This window comes from Salarias fasciatus, chromosome 11, assembly GCF_902148845.1.
Source record: "Salarias fasciatus chromosome 11, fSalaFa1.1, whole genome shotgun sequence".
NCBI lineage: Eukaryota > Metazoa > Chordata > Actinopteri > Blenniiformes > Blenniidae > Salarias > Salarias fasciatus.
This window is the reverse complement of record NC_043755.1, coordinates 1,779,495-1,798,130: the sequence shown is the minus strand read 5'-3', so window position 1 is coordinate 1,798,130 and position 18,636 is coordinate 1,779,495. Positions and strand designations below refer to the sequence as shown.

At 41.5% G+C, this 18,636-nt stretch overlaps 1 protein-coding gene across 1 annotated transcript; it reads left to right on the top strand.

The window, feature by feature from the left end:
• Window positions 1–897: 897 nt before the first annotated feature.
• c4b (complement C4B (Chido/Rodgers blood group)) lies at window positions 898–15,543 on the top strand. The gene is made up of 41 exons (XM_030103804.1): window positions 898–1,008; window positions 2,430–2,619; window positions 2,701–2,875; window positions 2,955–3,025; window positions 3,302–3,390; window positions 3,473–3,555; window positions 3,631–3,718; window positions 4,246–4,363; window positions 4,448–4,589; window positions 5,016–5,128; window positions 5,215–5,376; window positions 5,457–5,624; window positions 5,700–5,891; window positions 6,091–6,234; window positions 6,311–6,434; window positions 7,086–7,157; window positions 7,264–7,476; window positions 7,594–7,708; window positions 7,860–7,930; window positions 8,017–8,156; window positions 8,243–8,458; window positions 8,540–8,591; window positions 8,677–8,766; window positions 9,369–9,575; window positions 10,679–10,754; window positions 10,845–11,037; window positions 11,149–11,244; window positions 11,757–11,919; window positions 12,277–12,467; window positions 12,572–12,730; window positions 12,815–12,874; window positions 12,945–13,035; window positions 13,123–13,291; window positions 13,392–13,482; window positions 13,921–13,995; window positions 14,070–14,172; window positions 14,266–14,355; window positions 14,472–14,576; window positions 14,717–14,800; window positions 14,883–15,009; window positions 15,092–15,543. Exons 1-41 carry the CDS (start codon window positions 944–946, stop codon window positions 15,231–15,233), a joined length of 5,115 nt encoding a protein of 1,704 aa, XP_029959664.1. The 5' UTR covers window positions 898–943; the 3' UTR covers window positions 15,234–15,543.
• Window positions 15,544–18,636: the final 3,093 nt, after the last annotated feature.

Genomic DNA, 18,636 nt, shown 5'->3' with positions numbered 1-18,636 from the left:
GAATCAGGATTTGCGTCCAGGCTGTGTGTTGAGTTGTTAATGAGACTTTTAATGAAGAAAGATAAAACCCTGTGAAAACATTTTAAACATGGTGACAAACTTTCAGTTACAGGACAAACAGGCTCTAATGTTCAAGGTTGCAACATGTGACGAACATTTATCTCTTTCTCCGCTGCTTCCTTTGTCCAACTTTCTTTTTTCAATAAAAATAAAGTTCAAACATTTTGTCTCTGTGTTTATCTATTCTTTTCCATGTTGAAGATCTAAGTAAAAAAAAAAAAAAAATACTCCATTGACTTCTGTTGTGTGAATATCACAGAGAATATATGGATCAAAAGAAGCTTTTTATTTTTATTTTTTGGCCTCCTGCTAGTTCGTACTGAATAGTTGAGAGGTTCATCATAAAGTCACCTCGTTCTGTTATTTTCAAATCACTCCCTTAACTATCGCCTTACTCTCCCACATGCCCGGAAAACAAAACTAGATTTCTGGTAAATCACATGGTTTAGGGGAAATCTGACCCACTTGCAGTGACCAGTGAGAGATAGAGAGCAGTGGCTCCGGATTGTGAAACAGAAACAAACACTTTTCAGAGCTGCAAGCCAAGAAGGGACAAAAGATGGACAGACGTGTGTTAGCTGGGCCATTGCCACATTTCTCTCTCTTTAACTTTATACAGTTTCAAAGTTTAACAAAAAATATGCTATATGCAACACATCTGCTATTATATGCATTCATAGTATATCTGGCAAATGCCTTCCATTAAACGCTGTTATATCAGCAACCTGAGACAACAGACTGGTGAAATGCATCAGGCCAGTTGGACCATCCAGAAAGGGGAGGGTACTGAAAAGGACACATATTGAGAAATCAACAAGACTTACAAAACTCACAGTTGATCAAAAGGCTGAGTCAGTGCAGGAGAAGAAACAGATGCTGCACGATGGAGGGACGCATCGTGTCGATGCTGCTCCTGATGGTGGCTGCGGAAACTTCAGCACAAAACAGGTACAAGAGAGAAGACCTTGAATGCATCTTTGTGATAAGAATCTGATTTGTGATTGTGTGGTTATTGCAAAGATAGCTGAAGATTTTTGAAGTACAAAAGGATGTAATCGCATTACAAAAGTAGCTCTGAACATTTCCCAGATCTTTGCAGTGGCTTCAATTTACTTCAGAATATTGAACTGTGAATATTTTAATCCAAGGATATGTTGCGATCAGTTCTTGTTTTAATGTTTGTTTCCCTGTAAAGCACTGTGAAGGTCGTTGTGTTGCTATATCAATAAATTTGCCTTTGCTTTGAAAACGTAATCATTTAACTCAGTATAAGTTTTATATGAAAACATGTAGACAGCAGTGTTGTTTGGGCTGCTGCATTCCCTTCACATCTCAGTCAGTATTTTTAATCCAATAGATTTAAAACTCCACTGGCCTCTGTTGTTAAGTTGAAACTTTTGCTACTTCCTTTCAGAAATTTCAGAAATTCTATGTATTTATTGCAAAATCCTCCAGATACAGTGGATGATTTTTATTTCATCATCAGATAATCAATCGCATTGAACAGAGCAAACCAGTGATTTTCATTAACCACACTGCCATACAGTCTTTCAGAGGTTTAATCTTTAGGATTATTGAAGCTCAGACCTGAAGTCATCTTCTTTATAAACTTTCATATACATCCAAAACGCTCTTACTAAAAAAATGACGAATAAGCAGCCAGTATCTGTTTATCATATGTTAGTTTGTTTTCTTTTCCCGTTCCGTACTTCATGTTGTACAGTTTTTAAGATTTAGCCTGTTTTAATGATTGCTGTGGTGACGGGAAGCTCTTCAGGCTTCTTTCCACGCCAAAGACTTTACTATTCAGCTTTTCATTTTGTAGTTATGTAATGTCAGTGTGTTGTTTACTTAATAAAAGAAAACTAAAGGAAATGAAAGATCTCCAGCAGACTCTCAGCTCATCTGGATCAAATGAGTGTTTCTGTTCTGACAGTCAAAACCAAACACGCAGAATCTGCTTTCCCTTTTCATGGCATCAATGTTTGTGACGGACTGCTTGCAACCTGCAGGGCAGCTTCAAATCAAGCTCAATTTTTGCAGCGATGCCTCTTTAAATCCTGTATTGCATTTACATCTTCTATTTTTTCATTCTTATTTGAGGAAGTATTGCTAATGTATTCGAATGGTCTTATTTTTTAAATGTAAAGAAACTTTACAAATAAAGCTGTTCTTCAAAATAAAGGTTGCACGGTGGCATAGCGATTAGCACTCTCAAATCATAGCAAGGGGTCCAAGAAAGCCAGAGTTTGCATGTTCTACCTTTCTCCCACAGTCCAGAAACATGCATTTGAGGCTGTACTGAGGGCGGCTCGTTGTCTCTCTGCGATAAACTGATATTTGGAGACGCTCCTCTGCTTCGTGTGCAGATTCTTCATCTCGGCACCGACCGTGTTTCATCGGGGTGTGAGTGAGAAAGTGGTGGTCCAGATGGGAAGCCCTCATCTCGGGCACGCCGTCACCCTTTACCTGGAGGACGAGACCTCCGGTGCGGTCGTATCTGCGAGGGAAACTGTTGCGTGCGCGACGGAAAAGGAGATCAAAACGGTTCAACTGATGGTATGGAAACCTTCCCACTTCCATCGAAACACGGCGACACACTCGGAACGTGTGTCTCACTGTCGTCTTTAACCTTTGCAGATCAACTGGGAGGCTTGGTCGAGTCTGTCTAAAAAGAATCAGCCCCCCTACCTTTTGCTTGTGGCGGAAAGTGCGTCTTTCAGTATCAGGCAGATAACGAAGGTCCTGGTCTCCAAACACAGGGGATACATCTTCATTCAGACCAATCAGCCCGTCTACAACCCCACACAGCAAGGTGAAGGCCACACACAAGCAAAACAAGACAAAACACTTTAGATCTGTTTTCACTGATGTGAGATGATCTGTGTTGTTAGTGAGTTACAGGATATACACTCTGGACCACTACCTGAAGCCTCATGAGGAAGCCTTCTATCTCTCAGTATATGTGAGTATCGCTTCTTCACTGACGTCAGTCGGAGAGTTGGAAAACAGCATTTCACTTGTTTTTTTCTGTTCTGTCACTCCCTTTCAGTTTGTTTCATGAGTCACTTCAACTACTTCAAACCTTCAACAAACTATCAAATAAATACATTTTATATCGATTAAATAATGATATTAAGTCACCCATTGATATTCATTGGGGAAATTAAGTGATTGAGATGTGAGGATTTGATAAAGTCATTCATAATAAGCTGATGGTGATCTGTGCTTTGACTGACAGAATGCTGATGGGAACAGGGTACTGAAGATCCTGAGGTCAGGGCAGGGAGGAATATACAGAGGAATGTTCTCCATCCCCAGCGTCTCCAGGTGTGTTCAAACACATCTGTGATCATCTGGGAGCTGACGACACATTTCAGTCAAATGTGACACATTTCTTCTCTTTCCAAAGAACTGGAACATGGAAAATAGTGGTCCATTATGAAGACGATGAAGCTAGTGCCGCTTCCCGAGAGTTCAGCGTGGAAAAATTCAGTAAGCTGAAAATCACCCTAAACCTCAAATCATATTTTCTCCCTTTTGAAAACCGTGTTCACTGTTCCGCTCTAGTTTTACCCAGTTTTGATGTCAACATCGACATGGAGCAGAAATACATTTTGCTGACTGATGAAGAGCTCATTTTCACCATCTCAGCGATGTAAGTGTTGTTCCATTGACTCTGCGGTGCGTTCATGTAAAGTGGGAAAAGTTAGCATCACTTTTGAGTTCGGTGTTTTCACATGATAACAAGGAAAACGTCAAGCAGTCAAATTCTGCAGGTAAATAACAGCATCATCAGCTAAAGAAGTCTATTTACGCTTTAACTGCGATAAAGCTGTTGCATTGGGACCTTTCCCATTTCCCAGTCAGTCATGAACACACCGTTAAGATTCAATATTCTCTCTGAAATCTACTCCTGTTGTCTCAGGACTCAGGATTTTGTTTTCCTTTTTATGTTTTCAAGATGTTTAAGCTGTTGCAGCTACTTATTTATTTTATATGTTCAAGTGGAAATTTGTATTTCCCTTCATCTTTAAATCAAAATGTAATTCAATGGAAAGCTTCAGGGAGCAACGAGGTGATGAGGAGTCAGAAGTGGCTTTGTGTTGCAGACATCTCTCCTCAACGTTTAATCTGTTTGCAGGCTGTTCTTTCGACTTCAACACTCACAGTGATTTTCTGCAGGTACACATATGGTGAGAAAGTTAAGGGAGCATACCACTGTCAATTTGGAGTTGCAACAAAAGATGAGAATAATAAAATGAGGCATGAATTCATAAAGGGACTGGAAGTGGCTGGTTCGGTAAGAAATGGGCGTGTCTCTCCAAAACGTCAAGATCTGATAACCTTCTATTTCTTTGATTACATAACATACGGATTCTTGCAGGTCCAAGATGGAAAAGCAGTCATTTCTGTCCGGTCAGCAGAGATAAACTCGAAGCTCCGCGACTACGTGAAGAAAAACCTCACTGAACTGCGGACGAAGGGGGAAAAGCTCTACGTGAAAGTGTTTGTCACCAACATTCAAAGTAATGTACTCGCTCTCACTGTGCTGTTTTATTGCTGCAAACGTCTCAGAACTTCCAAAAAGGTTAATATGATATACAGTTTCTGAAATAATGTCTTCTCATCAATAGAAATCAAAATACATCACGATGAAGGGAAATATTTCATTACATGTTTGAAGACTTAAAGCACTATTTCATTTAATACAGTGTAATTTTTGGTGTATGATAGTGTATAGCAGCCTTATTTAATCACAGATATGTGTTTCTTGTTTTGCATGTTCTTGTCATTCTTGGCCAACATTAATTTCAGTTTTGCAGAATATTGACAGTTCAACTTAATCATTCAAGGTTTAGTTGTAACACTTTTCACAGACTTATAAAAAGTTTGGGGAATCTTTACATCACTTTATTTATTGAAAAAAAGCAAACTTTTTTTTTTCCTAACAGGTGGTGAAATACAAGAGGCAGACGTTTACCTTCCTGTTTTCTCCCAGAAATACACCGTGGACCTTTCTCGCACTCGTTCTCATTTCGTCCCTGGATTCCCACTGGAGGTGGCGGTACGGCTGAGATCAGCAAATGCACTTTGCTCAAGACTTCAAGATCACATTCATTTTGATGAGAGGTTTTTTTTTTGTTGTTGTAGGTTTCCTTGCATCTGCAAGACGGCTCCCCAGCAGCTGACGTGAATTTAAATATTGAGTTGCAGGCCTCTTCAAGACAAACTGTACGAGTCGTCACTGATCAGGAGGGGGCAGCGTCTGCCACCTTTAACTTTGTTGCTAACGGGCCTGAGATTACAGTTCAGGTTTGGCATCTGCAGAGTGAGCTGAAAGTGTTATCCACTGGTGCTTCAGCTCTGCTTTAACTGTTTTCACCCTCCAATAGGTGTCTGCTGACGGCCTACAAGCGACGAGAGTCATAAGAAGTCTCTCATCTCAAAGCAGCAGCTACCTTTACATGACGTTCACCAACAAGATCTACTCTGCCAGTGACGTACTTTCTGTGACATACAACACTAGAAACGCGCCTACTAATGGCTACATTTACTACATGGTGAGAAAAACCGGACTGAAATGAGTCGTCGGAGCGACATGGCTCCATGGTTAAACACCTGCACTGGGGTTGCAGGTCCTGAGCCGTGGGATCGTCGTCACACAGGGCTCCATTGGGATCGGTACATCAGTGAAACAGAACCTGCAGATCACGGCGGACATGGTTCCATCGTTCCGTCTGATTGGCTACTTTCACGGCCAGGGTGGAGCCATCATAGCCGACTCAGCGTGGGTAGATGTCAGGGATGAATGTAAGATAAAGGTCAAGGTGAGTAAACAAGGCAGATAAGAGCGGAGCGGGAAACAAACAGAACTTTACCTCTGTGGTTTGAGTGGACTCGATGGAATTCATTTGTCAAATAGAAGGAATCAGTTCAAAGCTTTACATATAATGTAAATTTTGCAAAATGTACATGTACATGTTATTTGTCATATTGCAAAGAAATAAGACAACGACATTGTCTTAGGTGTCACAAGAAGGAAAGTCCAAACCTGGGAAACAGTCGACGCTGCACATCGATTTGCATGGTGAACGAGCCACAGTGGCTCTGCTGGCTGTGGATAAGGCCTTCTACGCTCTCAATGCCGACAACAAGCTGACCTCCAAACAGGTCACACTCACACGCACTCCATTCATTCTCTCTCGTTTAGCATGCAGGTTCTTAATTTTGCTCCGTCGCTCGTCAGGTGTTCTCCAGTATGAAGTCCTACGACCTTGGCTGCTCGTACGGTGGAGGCTCCGACTCCTGGTCGGCACTGGTTGATGCTGGCCTGTCGTTTGTGTCTCAGGGCAAATCAGACTACAGAAAAGGTATGATTACATTATGTTTTTACGCACTCGGTTACTTTTAAAATAGTACTCTTGTGACCTTGTTTCTTTCTTGGTTTTATAAGTTGCTCTCAAATCAAAAGTGAACTCAGAACAATCTGACTGTTAACCAAGAGGTTTAACCACCACAGCGCCATCCAGCCCTCTGATCATAGGGGATTATTATTAAACATATTTTGACTATGATCAAATGACTAAAAGAAATAAAATAACCCAGCTGATGTACTTCTTTTTACTGTAGTTCAGTTTGGAGAGCAGCTTGTCTTCAAAGCAAAAAAGTCCATAATGTAATAATTTGCCAGTTGTGTAAAAAGATATTTGATCCATTACTGTATAATAACATTTTAATTTAAAGTCACAAGCCGCATTTCTTGAAAATAAATTCTATTCTTGCAGATTTTTCTCAAATCACTCATCACAATAGATATATTGGGTATGACAGCTGTCATATTTGTTGATTGCAGACACATACTATTAACGATAGTTGTTGTTAAATTATTGGCCATTACTAAACTCTTATTATAAAACTTTTCTTTAAAAAGATCAGCATCAATAACCCAACTCCGTGAAAACAGAACTATCCTCATTTCCCATGATGCTTTTCTGTCACACAATTTCTTTTTTTCCCCACAGATTTCAGCTGTAATCCAGAACGTGCACGTCATGGTCGCTCGATAGATCTTCAAATGGAAAGGATGTCCTTGAGTAAGAGAAGTTTCTCACTTAGTTCTGAAGCAGCTTGATCTCGACTATGTTGTGATGAACCGAGTGATGAATGTGTGTGTTATTCTTCTCTGAATGTCACTTTCAGAATCCAGCTTTAACGATACACACCTGCAGGACTGCTGCCTCCAAGGGTTTTCTCTCCTCCCGATGGAGCGGACCTGTGAGCAGAGGACGGCGAGGGTCCTCCTGGTCGGGGGAACTCGCGACTGTGCGGACGTCTTTCTAAAATGTTGCAACGACGGAGAACGTCTGAGACGAAAAAAGATGAGAGAGGATGCTCAGAATGGCTTTGACAGGAGTGAGAAGATGCTGACTTTGCTTTTTTGTTTATTTTTTTACTCAAAACGTTAAAGAAATGATTTTACAGGTTCGGTCTGACTGTCCTGATTGAATAGTTTTCTTTTCCACCTTTCAGCTTCAACCGTAGAAGACATTGAACAGTTCTTTCTGGGGACGGCGAATCAGTATATCCGCCGATATTTCCCACCAAGCTTTGAATTCAAAGACTTCAATGTGAATGGAAAAATACGGTAAGAGATGGACAGTCAACATTTAGTACATGATTTATTTTTTCTATCACAATAACCCATGAAAACCTTTTATGACCACATCATTATATGCCAGAGATGATGCTTCTAAGAGTGTCAGTGTAATGAGCGTCGTCAATAAAATTCCCCACAGTCACTCTTTGAGACTACCGGACTCCATCACCACGTGGGAGATTCAGGTCGTTACTATATCTGCAGCCACTGGTAATAAAAACACCAGTCCACCACTCTTACCCAACAGTGGACAAAAGAACAATCTGACTCACTGACTCTCTCTGTATTTTATTCAGGTTTTTGTGTCGTTAAGCCGATTGATGTCAAAGTATTTCAGACGTCATTTGTTTCTCTGAGGCTCCCGTATTCAGTGAAGAAGTATGAGCAGCTCTCCATTTCACCGGTTGTGTACAACTACGGTGATGAAGCGCTGGAGGTAGATGTTAAAAAGAGCTGTTTGTAATAAAAACAGTAACTAAGAAGAGAGATCCTGACGTTTGTTTTCTGGCTGGATGTGCTTAGGTGGCCGTGAACATGGAGCAGACCGAAGGACTTTGCTCTCCGGGTTCAGCCACCACCACATCGTTTGTCAACATTACCGTGGAGCCGCACTCTTCTCAGTTTGTCTCCTTCTCCGCCGTTCCTATGATAACCGGCTCAATACCCATCAAAATACGTCTGTATGACATGGAGCAAGAGTGGGGGGTGGACGCGATTGAGAAATTTCTGTCTGTGCAGGTTAGTGGCAGATCATTTAACATACAGCCTGCTGACAAGCAAATGACATCCAGTTATTTTGTTCTTTCTGCTGTTGTGTAGTCAGAAGGATTACAAAAGCAAGTGGAGAAAACCCAGGTGATTAAACTGGACGGTGAGTTGTTTTTGCCGTTCTCAGACATACTCACTTCAAAGTCGTCCTTGGTTTTATGTTTCCATCCTTCTCTCTGTGGGAACAGGAAGGAGCTCAAAGAATATCACTCTTGATGGAACTCTACCGGACGAGACAGTGCCTGACTCCAGCGCCAACATCTTCATCTCCATGGAAGGTACCGGAGGCACAATTCACACACAGTTAGGTTAGGTTTATTTGAGCATTTGGTTGAACCAACTCATACAATTGGAATAAGTAACAAAAAAAGAAAGGGAAAAGGGAAACAAGAGAGAGACAGAGAAAAGCCAAATAGCTCAAAAGGGGTAGGCTGAAGTTATTGCTTATGTATGCCTACTCCGAACAATCTCATAAGATATGCTGCTACATTTACTAAGGCTTACATGAGAGCCTAACAGAACTGCAGCCAACAACCTAGTTTATTTTTATTGTTGTGATTGTAATAAATAGTACTATTATCCTTTAAAATGTTGCTATTTCTAGGCCTATAGCTATTGTTATTGACCCTGACCTTGACCAGACCCTGTGCGTGTGACTGTCTATGACGAGTTTTGCATGTTGATCCATCCCCAACCACACATACACGATTTGTACATGTGTCTGTTTATGAATCAAATGTCATAATTGTACAACTAATTGTCTGCGCATGGGTTGATATAATTACTTTGGAGATTAGTTCATTTATTGTTCTTTAGCATAATCTTTAGCATAGTTCAACGCTACGTCTGTCTTACCTGCGTCAATGTGCTTATCCAACAGGCGACGGGTTTGGAAATTCATACGCAAAGAAACTTCTTTCGCCTGAAATGGTTGCTAAATTGATCCAACTGCCCAATGGATGTGTAGAACAGACAATGGGGAACCTGGTCCCGACAGCTTTGGCCATCCGATACCTTGACTTGAGCGAGCAGTGGTTCGAGCTTCCTCCTGGAAAAAGAGATAAAGCTCTTGATGAGCTTGAGCACGGTAACTGCACAGTTATCCACATTCTCTTGTTCCATTAGTACAAAATGTCTTCTTAAGTTATGCATTTCGATAACGTCAATACCTTCTGCAGTAAACGATGCCGCACCTTGCCGAATCTTCATGAAAGATTACTGATGAGGGATTGTCTTCCAGCTTCTGCCAACAGTTTCTGAGCGTACAGTTTAAAAGTCAGACATTAATATTGTACAGCATATTTTGACTTTACCAGTAAACTGATAGAAAGTCATCTGAATGTCAAAGGTGTGAGATGGAAGGACCCACGCGCAGGCAGCCAGGCAGGCAGAGTTCGAAGTCCTTTATTTCCAGAAACGCAGGCAAGCTGAGCTGAGGTGCAGGCAGGGACACGGAAGCACGCAGACGGACCCACAAGGAACCAACAAGACACACCAGGGAAGCAAGTATCGGGAGTTAAATAGAGGGCAGGACAGGTGATACTCATTAGGGAGGTAACAAGGGAGGTAGGAGAACACGAGGGCAGACGAACACAAGACAGGACCCGAGCAGGCGGCATCAGGCGGCAGGGGCACAGGGTGTGATAATGAACTTTACCCTGAGTAACTACGATTGTATCTGTCCTTAAACTGACCCACATGGTACAGATGTTTGACTATAAACTATGTGCTCACTATTAATACATGACAAGTTACATTTGAGAGTGTAAATGATTTTTTGAATCAGTAGCCAGTAAAGACACCTCATTGCGCTTAATGAGTTACAAGCAATGTCATATCAGAAAAAATGAATTTGCGACTTGTTCAACACAATTCCTTTTTTTAAAAGGGACAAAACACCTTTTTATTTTGCACTTCTTACTGATTTCTGCTGTTTTTTTTGGGGTAAAGTGTTTTTAAACTTTATATAATTGTTTTAGCACTTTTAAGGACACTACAAATTAAATACTTTATTTTAATTGTAATTATTTGATGACTTATTTCTGTGAAAAATTTCAGAATAATTTTAATGGCATTGTTACTGGGAAAGCCCATCTAAATATCATTGGTGAGAGTGTGTTGCATCTTTTTTTCACATTTGGATTGTAGGATACTTTTGTTGTTTAAACTGAAATTTTTATTGTTCGACAGGTTTTATGCGCATTGTTGGTCTCAGAGGTAAAAATGGTGCTTATGTAATATTCAAGGGAGTGGCCTACAGTAATTGGTGAGTCTTCCAACTTACACTGATTTTCTAAGATTCCTCCTCAACCTTTCCTTTGACTTCTCTAACCTGTATTGTTTTTTTTGTCATCAGGATGACCGCTTATATAGTCAAGGTGTTATCGCTGGTGGCGCAGCGTCAGAATGCGATGACTGGACAGCAGGGCCGGAGAGGTCGAGTGGTCCCTCTCGAAGGGATCAGGAAACCAGTTCAATATTTACTGTCTGTGCAGAAGTCGGATGGATCGTTCAGTGACCCTCAACCTGTTTTACACAGAGGAGTCCTGGTAACCGTTCTTAAAACATGTTAAAACATGAGTTGCACTTCAAACAGTATGCATCAAAACAACCTTCCTTGCAGTGACTTGAATCGTGGACTGGTTTTGTGTTTGATGCAGAGCGGCATAGATCAAGATGCATCCATGACTGCTTTTATAACTATTGCTTTGAAGCGGTCCCTTGAATTTCTGGAAACAGAAGGACGCACTAATGCGGTGAGATATCGCAAAATTATACTGTTCCAAATAATTGATTTTAAGCAATCTACTGTCTGAGGCTGTTTTCATACCAGGAAAATCCAGGACTCGGCTCTCCTGTATCGGTGACGGTGCAAGAATTTTCACATCATTTGGTTTGGTTTGCGTACACACTGCACTTTTGAGAGTGGACCATTGACGGGCTAAACGCATGGAAAATGTCGTGCAGTTACAGCAGCTGCGTGTTTGTGGGCGCTGTCGGTCAAAATGAACAATGACCACACAGGCAGACGAAGAAATTCGGCTCATCTGATTGGTGTGGACCGAAATTGGAAGTCGGTATGAAATCGGATTCCTGGTATGAAAGAAGCCTAACCCTAACAAGCATGCTAGGATAAGGTGTTTTGTGGTACCCGACTGGTATTAAAGGGTACTTTTTAAAAACTCCTTATTCACTCCAGTAAAAGCATGATTTCTGGCAAGAAACTGGTGCAAAAAAAGTTGATGATTTTTTTGCTGCTGTTCCTCAGGAAAACGCCATTTCAAGATCAACATCATATCTCATGTCACAAACTGACAGGCTTCAGCATCCCTATGCTGTTGCCATTACGGCACATTGCCTCTCGATCTGCCTGCCGAAGGAAGCAGATCTGTCAGCCATATGGACAAAACTTCAGGCAATGGCCACAAAAGGCAAGTGTGGGTGTTACAGTATGAGATGAGTCCTCTTCTGGAGTCTTTCTAATTTCATCAAGACACAAATTTACAAATTTCTAATTTGTAAATATTGTAAATCAATGAAATGTGTTTCAATGTAAATGTTTTAAGGTGAGGTTTTTAGCCAGCCAGTAGAACATATAAAGCAGCGTTTCCTCACTGGGGTTGTGAGCCCTCCATTATCTGAGACTGTCAGAAGTAAATCTATTGATTAGTTGGGATATATTAGCACAAATAGTATAAAATTGTGCAAATACTCCTGTCTTAAAGCATATCATAGTGTTACCCCCGACATTTTGGTCAAAATGTTGCTTCTTTGTTTCGTATTATCAGCGGAGAACGGCTGCTATCATTGGACAGCTGATCGCGGTAACAGAGAGAGCTCTTCGGACGCCATCACTGTGGAGACGACAGCCTTTGTCCTCCTGACGGCCGTGGAGCTGGGCCACACCAAGTGGGCCGACGAAACCGCCTGCTGGCTGACTGCGCAAGAAAACTACTTTGGAGGCTACTGGTCAACACAGGTGACTGGACAGCCGACAAACAGTTACTTGAAGTGAATAAAGTGTCTGTCTTTGTCTCATTCTTTGATCAGAACAGGCTGGTAATAGCTTGTTATTATGTCCAGGACACCATGGTGGCCCTCGAAGCCCTAGCAGAGTATGCGCTGAAGAGGTTGATTCGTCCTGAAGCACGCATAACAGCAGAGTTCACAACCCCATTAAAACACAACGTTATAACTCTGGAACTGGAAAACAGAAAAGACAAGGTGGAAACGGACCTGAAGGTATTATAAAGCCTTTCTAGCAGCACAGTGGTTCACACAGGAGATTATTCTGCTCTTGTTCATTTTTACTGCATCTTGTCTTAGAAATTTACAGGAGGCCAAATTAATGTGCAGCTGACAGGGGAAGGAGAGGCCAAGCTGAAAGTAGGTTTAATTCACGTGTGTAATCGGTATGTTATGAACAAAAACATAATTCAAGAAATCTTCCTGGCAGATGCTGAAAACGTTCCATGTCCTGGAACCCAAGGACGACTGTGCTCAGCTGTCTATCAGGGTGACCGTGACGGGGAAAGTGAAGTACACTGGTGAGCTAATAACACAAATCATAACAAGAGATAAAAAAAAAAACCAAAAAAAACCCTCCAGAGTTACACTGATCTCTGTCTTTCCAGCTAAGGTCGTGGAAAATTACGACTACTATTACTATGATGCTGAAGAGCAGAAGCAGGGTCAAGTGCCGCAATCAGCAATCGAGCTGTTCGATGCTCGAACACGGAACCGGAGAGATCTCTATGATGAGCTGAATCAGGAAAACACTGTTACCTACAAAGTCTGTGTCAGGTCAGTTGAATTTGTTTTAATGAAACTTATAGAAAAATAGTGACGGATCCTGTATCATGTTTGTGTTTTTTCTTTTTTTTTTTCATTTTCCTGTTTGCAGTCTCAGTCGGAAGAGCAGCCTTACAGGCATGGCGATCGCCGATATCACTCTGCTGAGCGGATTTGAGGCCGACATCCATGACCTGGATATGGTTGGTAGTTTGCACTGTCTCTTTTCTCTTTTATCGAGTTATCTGAAACATCGGTGGTTGTAGAAGAAGTCGTGACTGTGCCTTTTTTGTTTGGTAAAAGTACAGTGATCATGGATATGTTAGAGATGTCTCAGTGCAGAAGACTGTAGACAATATCTGGGTGCTTGAAGATGCAAGTTTATGCAGATAAAAAGCACAAGAGATGTAAACTGCAACTTTTCACCCAGTCACCAGTGGTTTTTAAAAGAAGCCATTGGTAAATGCAATCAAACTATTGACATTTTTTGTTTATTTTTAAAGATTTATTACAAATTAAACCTAAAACTCGGCAGTAAAATCTTTTTTTTTTCCTAACTGAATACCTCAGATTTAATGAAAATACATTAACTACATGAAGCGCATGCTTCTGTTGTGGTAAATATTTTCTTTTCCTGACAGCTCAAACAGCCACATGAACAATACATCACCCACTATGAAGTCTCTTATGGAAGAGTGCTCATCTATTTTAATGAGGTAAAGTTCAAATCCACAAATCCACAAAACTGTAGCCTATATGCCCATGATTGATTGTTTTTTCTCCTTTGTAGCTCTTTGAACGGGACCTATGCATCGAATTTGATGCTGAGCAAAAAGTGCCTGTTGGGCTCCTTCAGCCTGCTCCAGCTGTGTTTTATGATTATTATGAACCAAGTAAGCTTGTGCTTTTACATTAGATATGTTTTGTTGCAGCAGATTTGCTTCATCCAAACAGAAATTCAAGGATCATTTGTTCTTTACTCGCAGGCAGAAGGTGCACCGTGTTTTACTCGGCTCCACAGAGAAGCAAGCTGGTCTCCAAACTGTGTTCAGGGGACGTGTGCCAGTGTGCAGAGAGTAGGCCATTAATCTTTAGACTACGAGTCAACAAACGAAACATAACTGACAGAATATGGTTTACGTTTCATTGTTCAAAACATATTTATTAATTAATCCGTTCATATTTTCCTCAGGACCCTGTCATAAACTACAAGAAACATTTAAGTTACACAGAAACCGAAGACTCACCAAGAATGACCGAGCGCAGCATGCCTGCTTCTCACCTACAGTGGATTACGGTCAGTGCCGTTCATACTGAATATTTCCTAGTAGCTTCAGTCAGAATATCACAAATGTTGTCATTCTTATCAATATATTAACAGTAATTACCAGTAATGTAAATGCGATGTGTGTTAGTTAACCCTTTCTTGTCCTCCAGCATACATTGTGAAGGTCCTCAGCGTTTCTGTGAAGAGCAACTTTGAACTGTACAGGACTAACGTGACCGAGGTCCTACGATCGAGTGAGTAAGATCAAAATCAATCATCAGATGCTGTAAAACGAACTAAAATGAAACATTATAATGAATCTCTTATTTCTGTTAGATTTGCTGATGGATGACAATTCTATTCGAGTGTTTGTTGTGAGGCTTCATTGCAAAGCTCGGTTAGAGTTGGGAAAATCTTATCTCCTCATGGGGAAAGAAGGTCTCACAACCGACTCAGATGGAGCGTGAGTTTCATCAATTATTCTGAATATGTCATTTAACAGTGAATTATTGCAGCTCTGTTTAAACCCCCTTTTTTTTCTATAGGATGCAGTATCTTTTGGAATCAAACACCTGGGTTGAAAAGGTGCCTTCGGCGGAAGAATGTAAAAAATCTAACCACAGAGCCACTTGTCGATCTTTTTATGAGTTCATAGACGAGTACAAGACCGACGGCTGCAGGCAGTGAAAGGAAATCAGCGTGACACAGCTCTGACCTTCGGCTTATCACATCACAGCTACAGCGAACGCTTCATTTATATCGCTTCAGGGACTGAAATAATCACAAGAGAGCTGGAGGGAAAGTGGATTGTTGTGGTGAGCTCATATGTTATAATCTCAGTGATAAAATCCTAACAAAACAGCATCCAATAACAAATAGATATGCGGAGCAAGCCTCAGTCAGACGACGAATAAATGGCCGATTCAGCTTGATTTCATGAGTTAACTATACTAACTTCTTCTTTTGAGAAGGGGAAATAAACACACGTTCACTTGTCTCTGTGTCTCTATTCATTATAGTTTTTTTTTTCAGATAATTACTTGAAGTGAAAGTCAACACAACAACATAAAAAGGTTTTTCCCCAGAATGTGCATTTGTTCCTTTATGTTTCCCAATAGTGTGATTCAGCTTGGCTTGATTTAGCTTTCCTGTCCAATATGTTTATTTTTTAATGTTTTTTTCTTCTTTTACGGGCAGCAAAGCATCTGAGAGGGGTCTCTGTGCTCAGTCAACCCGAGGTGAAGTTGGCCCCCTCCTTGCTTAACATCTGCAGGCTGGGGAGCGGCGGGGGAGGGGGGGAGTGGTTCGGAGTGCTTGAGGCTGATTTGCTGGCCCGTGTTGAAGTTACAGGGTGACAGGATGTGGATCAATCAGCCCTTCGTCGCCCCCCCCCCCCCCCCCCCCCCCCCCCCCCCCCCCAGACAGATAGAAAGTTGGAGAGACGTGACATGAATGCTCTGGACAGATCAGAAACGAGCCGTCGAAGGTTCTCGGCGCACGCATGTATTTAAAAAAAAAAAAAAAAAAACCTGTCAGAAATTCATAGGGAGGTAATGGGAGAAAGCGAGGGGTGGGTGGGGGTGTGAGGGGGTGGCTGAAGACTCCAGGAACAAGCAGAGGCTTATGTGCTCATATTATTCTAATCTCTGAGGCCAGGTCCAATGTAAGCAACACGGGGGTACTGACCATCACTTCAATCACAGCCGGATCAATGGCGGCACTGTTTCAGGCTCACCATTAGACATTTCATTAAATCTGAATCAATAAAGACTACATAAATACTGAGACTTCAGCAACACATATATTCATCTGGCTCCAGGCAGCGCCTTTTTAAAAGATGATCTTTCTGCCGCAGCTGCCTCAGAACTAGTCGGCGATCTGTCACGACTAAGCAGTGCCGACATGTGTGAACACACACTTAATAAGTGCGGAGCAGCTATCTCGGTAGAAGGGACTGAAAGTGCTTTTCAAGAGCAATATGTGAAACATTTAATTTATATTTGACAGTACGGACGGTTTTGGAAAAAAATGCTTTCAGGTCAGTGATGTACTGATGGTGAAGCTGTACAGCCGCATACACCAGGTGGACACACCGACAGGCCCTCACATGCCAAATGTGCTTAAGCAGCAAAAGAGACCTGCCCAGAGGGGGAAATGCTCTTGTATGATCAGGTGTATTTTCTCAGGTGTGCATTAGTGTGATGAAGGTGTGTCCAACCATTTTTCCAAAGGCCACGATGGGGTCAGCGGTGTGAGGGTGGTCAAAGGCACAGGAAAGAGTCAAGTCAAGGCGGAGCTGCTTCTGGCGGCGGGATTGGGACCACCCACTCAGGAATACACAGTTCAAAGACAATCACAATTTGTTTTGACATCAATATGAAGGTGAGAAACCTGCCTTCATCTGGAATATCTGGATTAATGATCAGTTTTAAGTTGGACAATAATGATGGTTGAGATCTCCTACGCTGCCATTGTGAATTATTGCTGAGTTGCTGCATAAAACATAAAACATGGTGTGAAACAGACACATTTAGAAAATAAAATTGCACTAATTTTACAACTAAAGACAGCATGAAACATGGAAATGGATTATATCGAAGCTATTTGCTGTGGCATATTTTTGATTAGTGGAAAAATACCATTTTTATGTCATTAGATTTGACGACTTTCACATCTGCTTTTCAAGCCATTTCTTACTTTGGAGGCTCTTCTCTGACATGTAATGGCCTGTTCCTCTTTTTGTTCTTTCTGTGTCCTTTCGGTGACATATCTGCATCATTAACACCCAGAAAGGGGAAATAACCAAACTTATCTTGAACACAAATCTACACGCACATGCCCGAAGGACTTGCCACCAGCACCGTTGCTTTGCACTTGCACGACCTGGACTGGCTCAGTGCGCGGTAACATCCCCCACAGACCTGGAATGACCACAAAGCCTACATTTGTATGATTCTTTTATGTAATCATTATTTACTGCACGGCAGTGATGCAACAGTGGACTGTGGCTTACTTATCGTTCACGCTCAGAACATGCAGTACCTACAAGTTCAACATGTTTGCAGCAAAAAATATCCAGTGGTAAATGTTTGAGTCCGGGGGTTTTTACATGCCCACACTGTGAAAATCCCCACACTGTGACATATTTAGATAGACATAACTGAAGCAGAATATGACTATTCTACTTCAGTTATGTCTATCTAAATATGTGACAGTGTGGGGGTTTTTACATGCCCACACTACGACACATTTAGAGAGACATAACTGTAGTAGAATATGACTATTCAGCACAGTGGCACAGCTACTATGAAGTATAGTATAGCAATTATATAAACTGTTGTTTTTGCACAAGTAGAATGTCACTTATACATGCCCTGTTTGCCCTAAACCCTTGATGGACTTGTCTTCATGTGGTTTACAAAAGGTGGGATGGTGGGTGGCCATTTGGTCAAGGATGCAGCGCCTCCACAGAGCATTCCTTAAATCTGGTGGATATTTGGTCACTTACATAACTCCCACGTAGTTACATCTCATTACCTCCAACAAACAGTCAATTCATATGGCGAGAGGTTCCTGTCCCCCAGAGTCAGCACTGAATACGTGCAGTGTTGCACCGTGTATTCCAGCTGAATCATGATTCTCAGACCAGGCCTTTATTCAATCAAAGGCCTGTGTTGATGCTAGTGATGCCTGGCATAAGTCAAACTGCCTCCAGCAGACAGTGACATAAGTATCACCAGCTTTGCAAAGCAACTCCTAAAACGCAGGGTAGACAAAAGCTTCGATTTTAAAATGCCTGCAAATGCGATTGTGCTAAATGATTAATTCAACTGGATTGAATGTGTCTAGGAGAAAACAAACTGAATTTTGACATCTTCCTTTAAATTGTGCATTACACATAAAGTATATTTATCATGTAGTGGATTCCAAGACAGTAAGTGGCCATATTAGATGGACAAATCAGTGTAAAAATTCCACTCTTTTTAGGAGTCCAATACAAATATTTTCCGTGGTGGTTGAGAGTGGGACCACTCGATGCGGTGGAGGGGCGTACAGGGGTGTGGGGAGGTGTACGGGGGGCTCCTTAAGT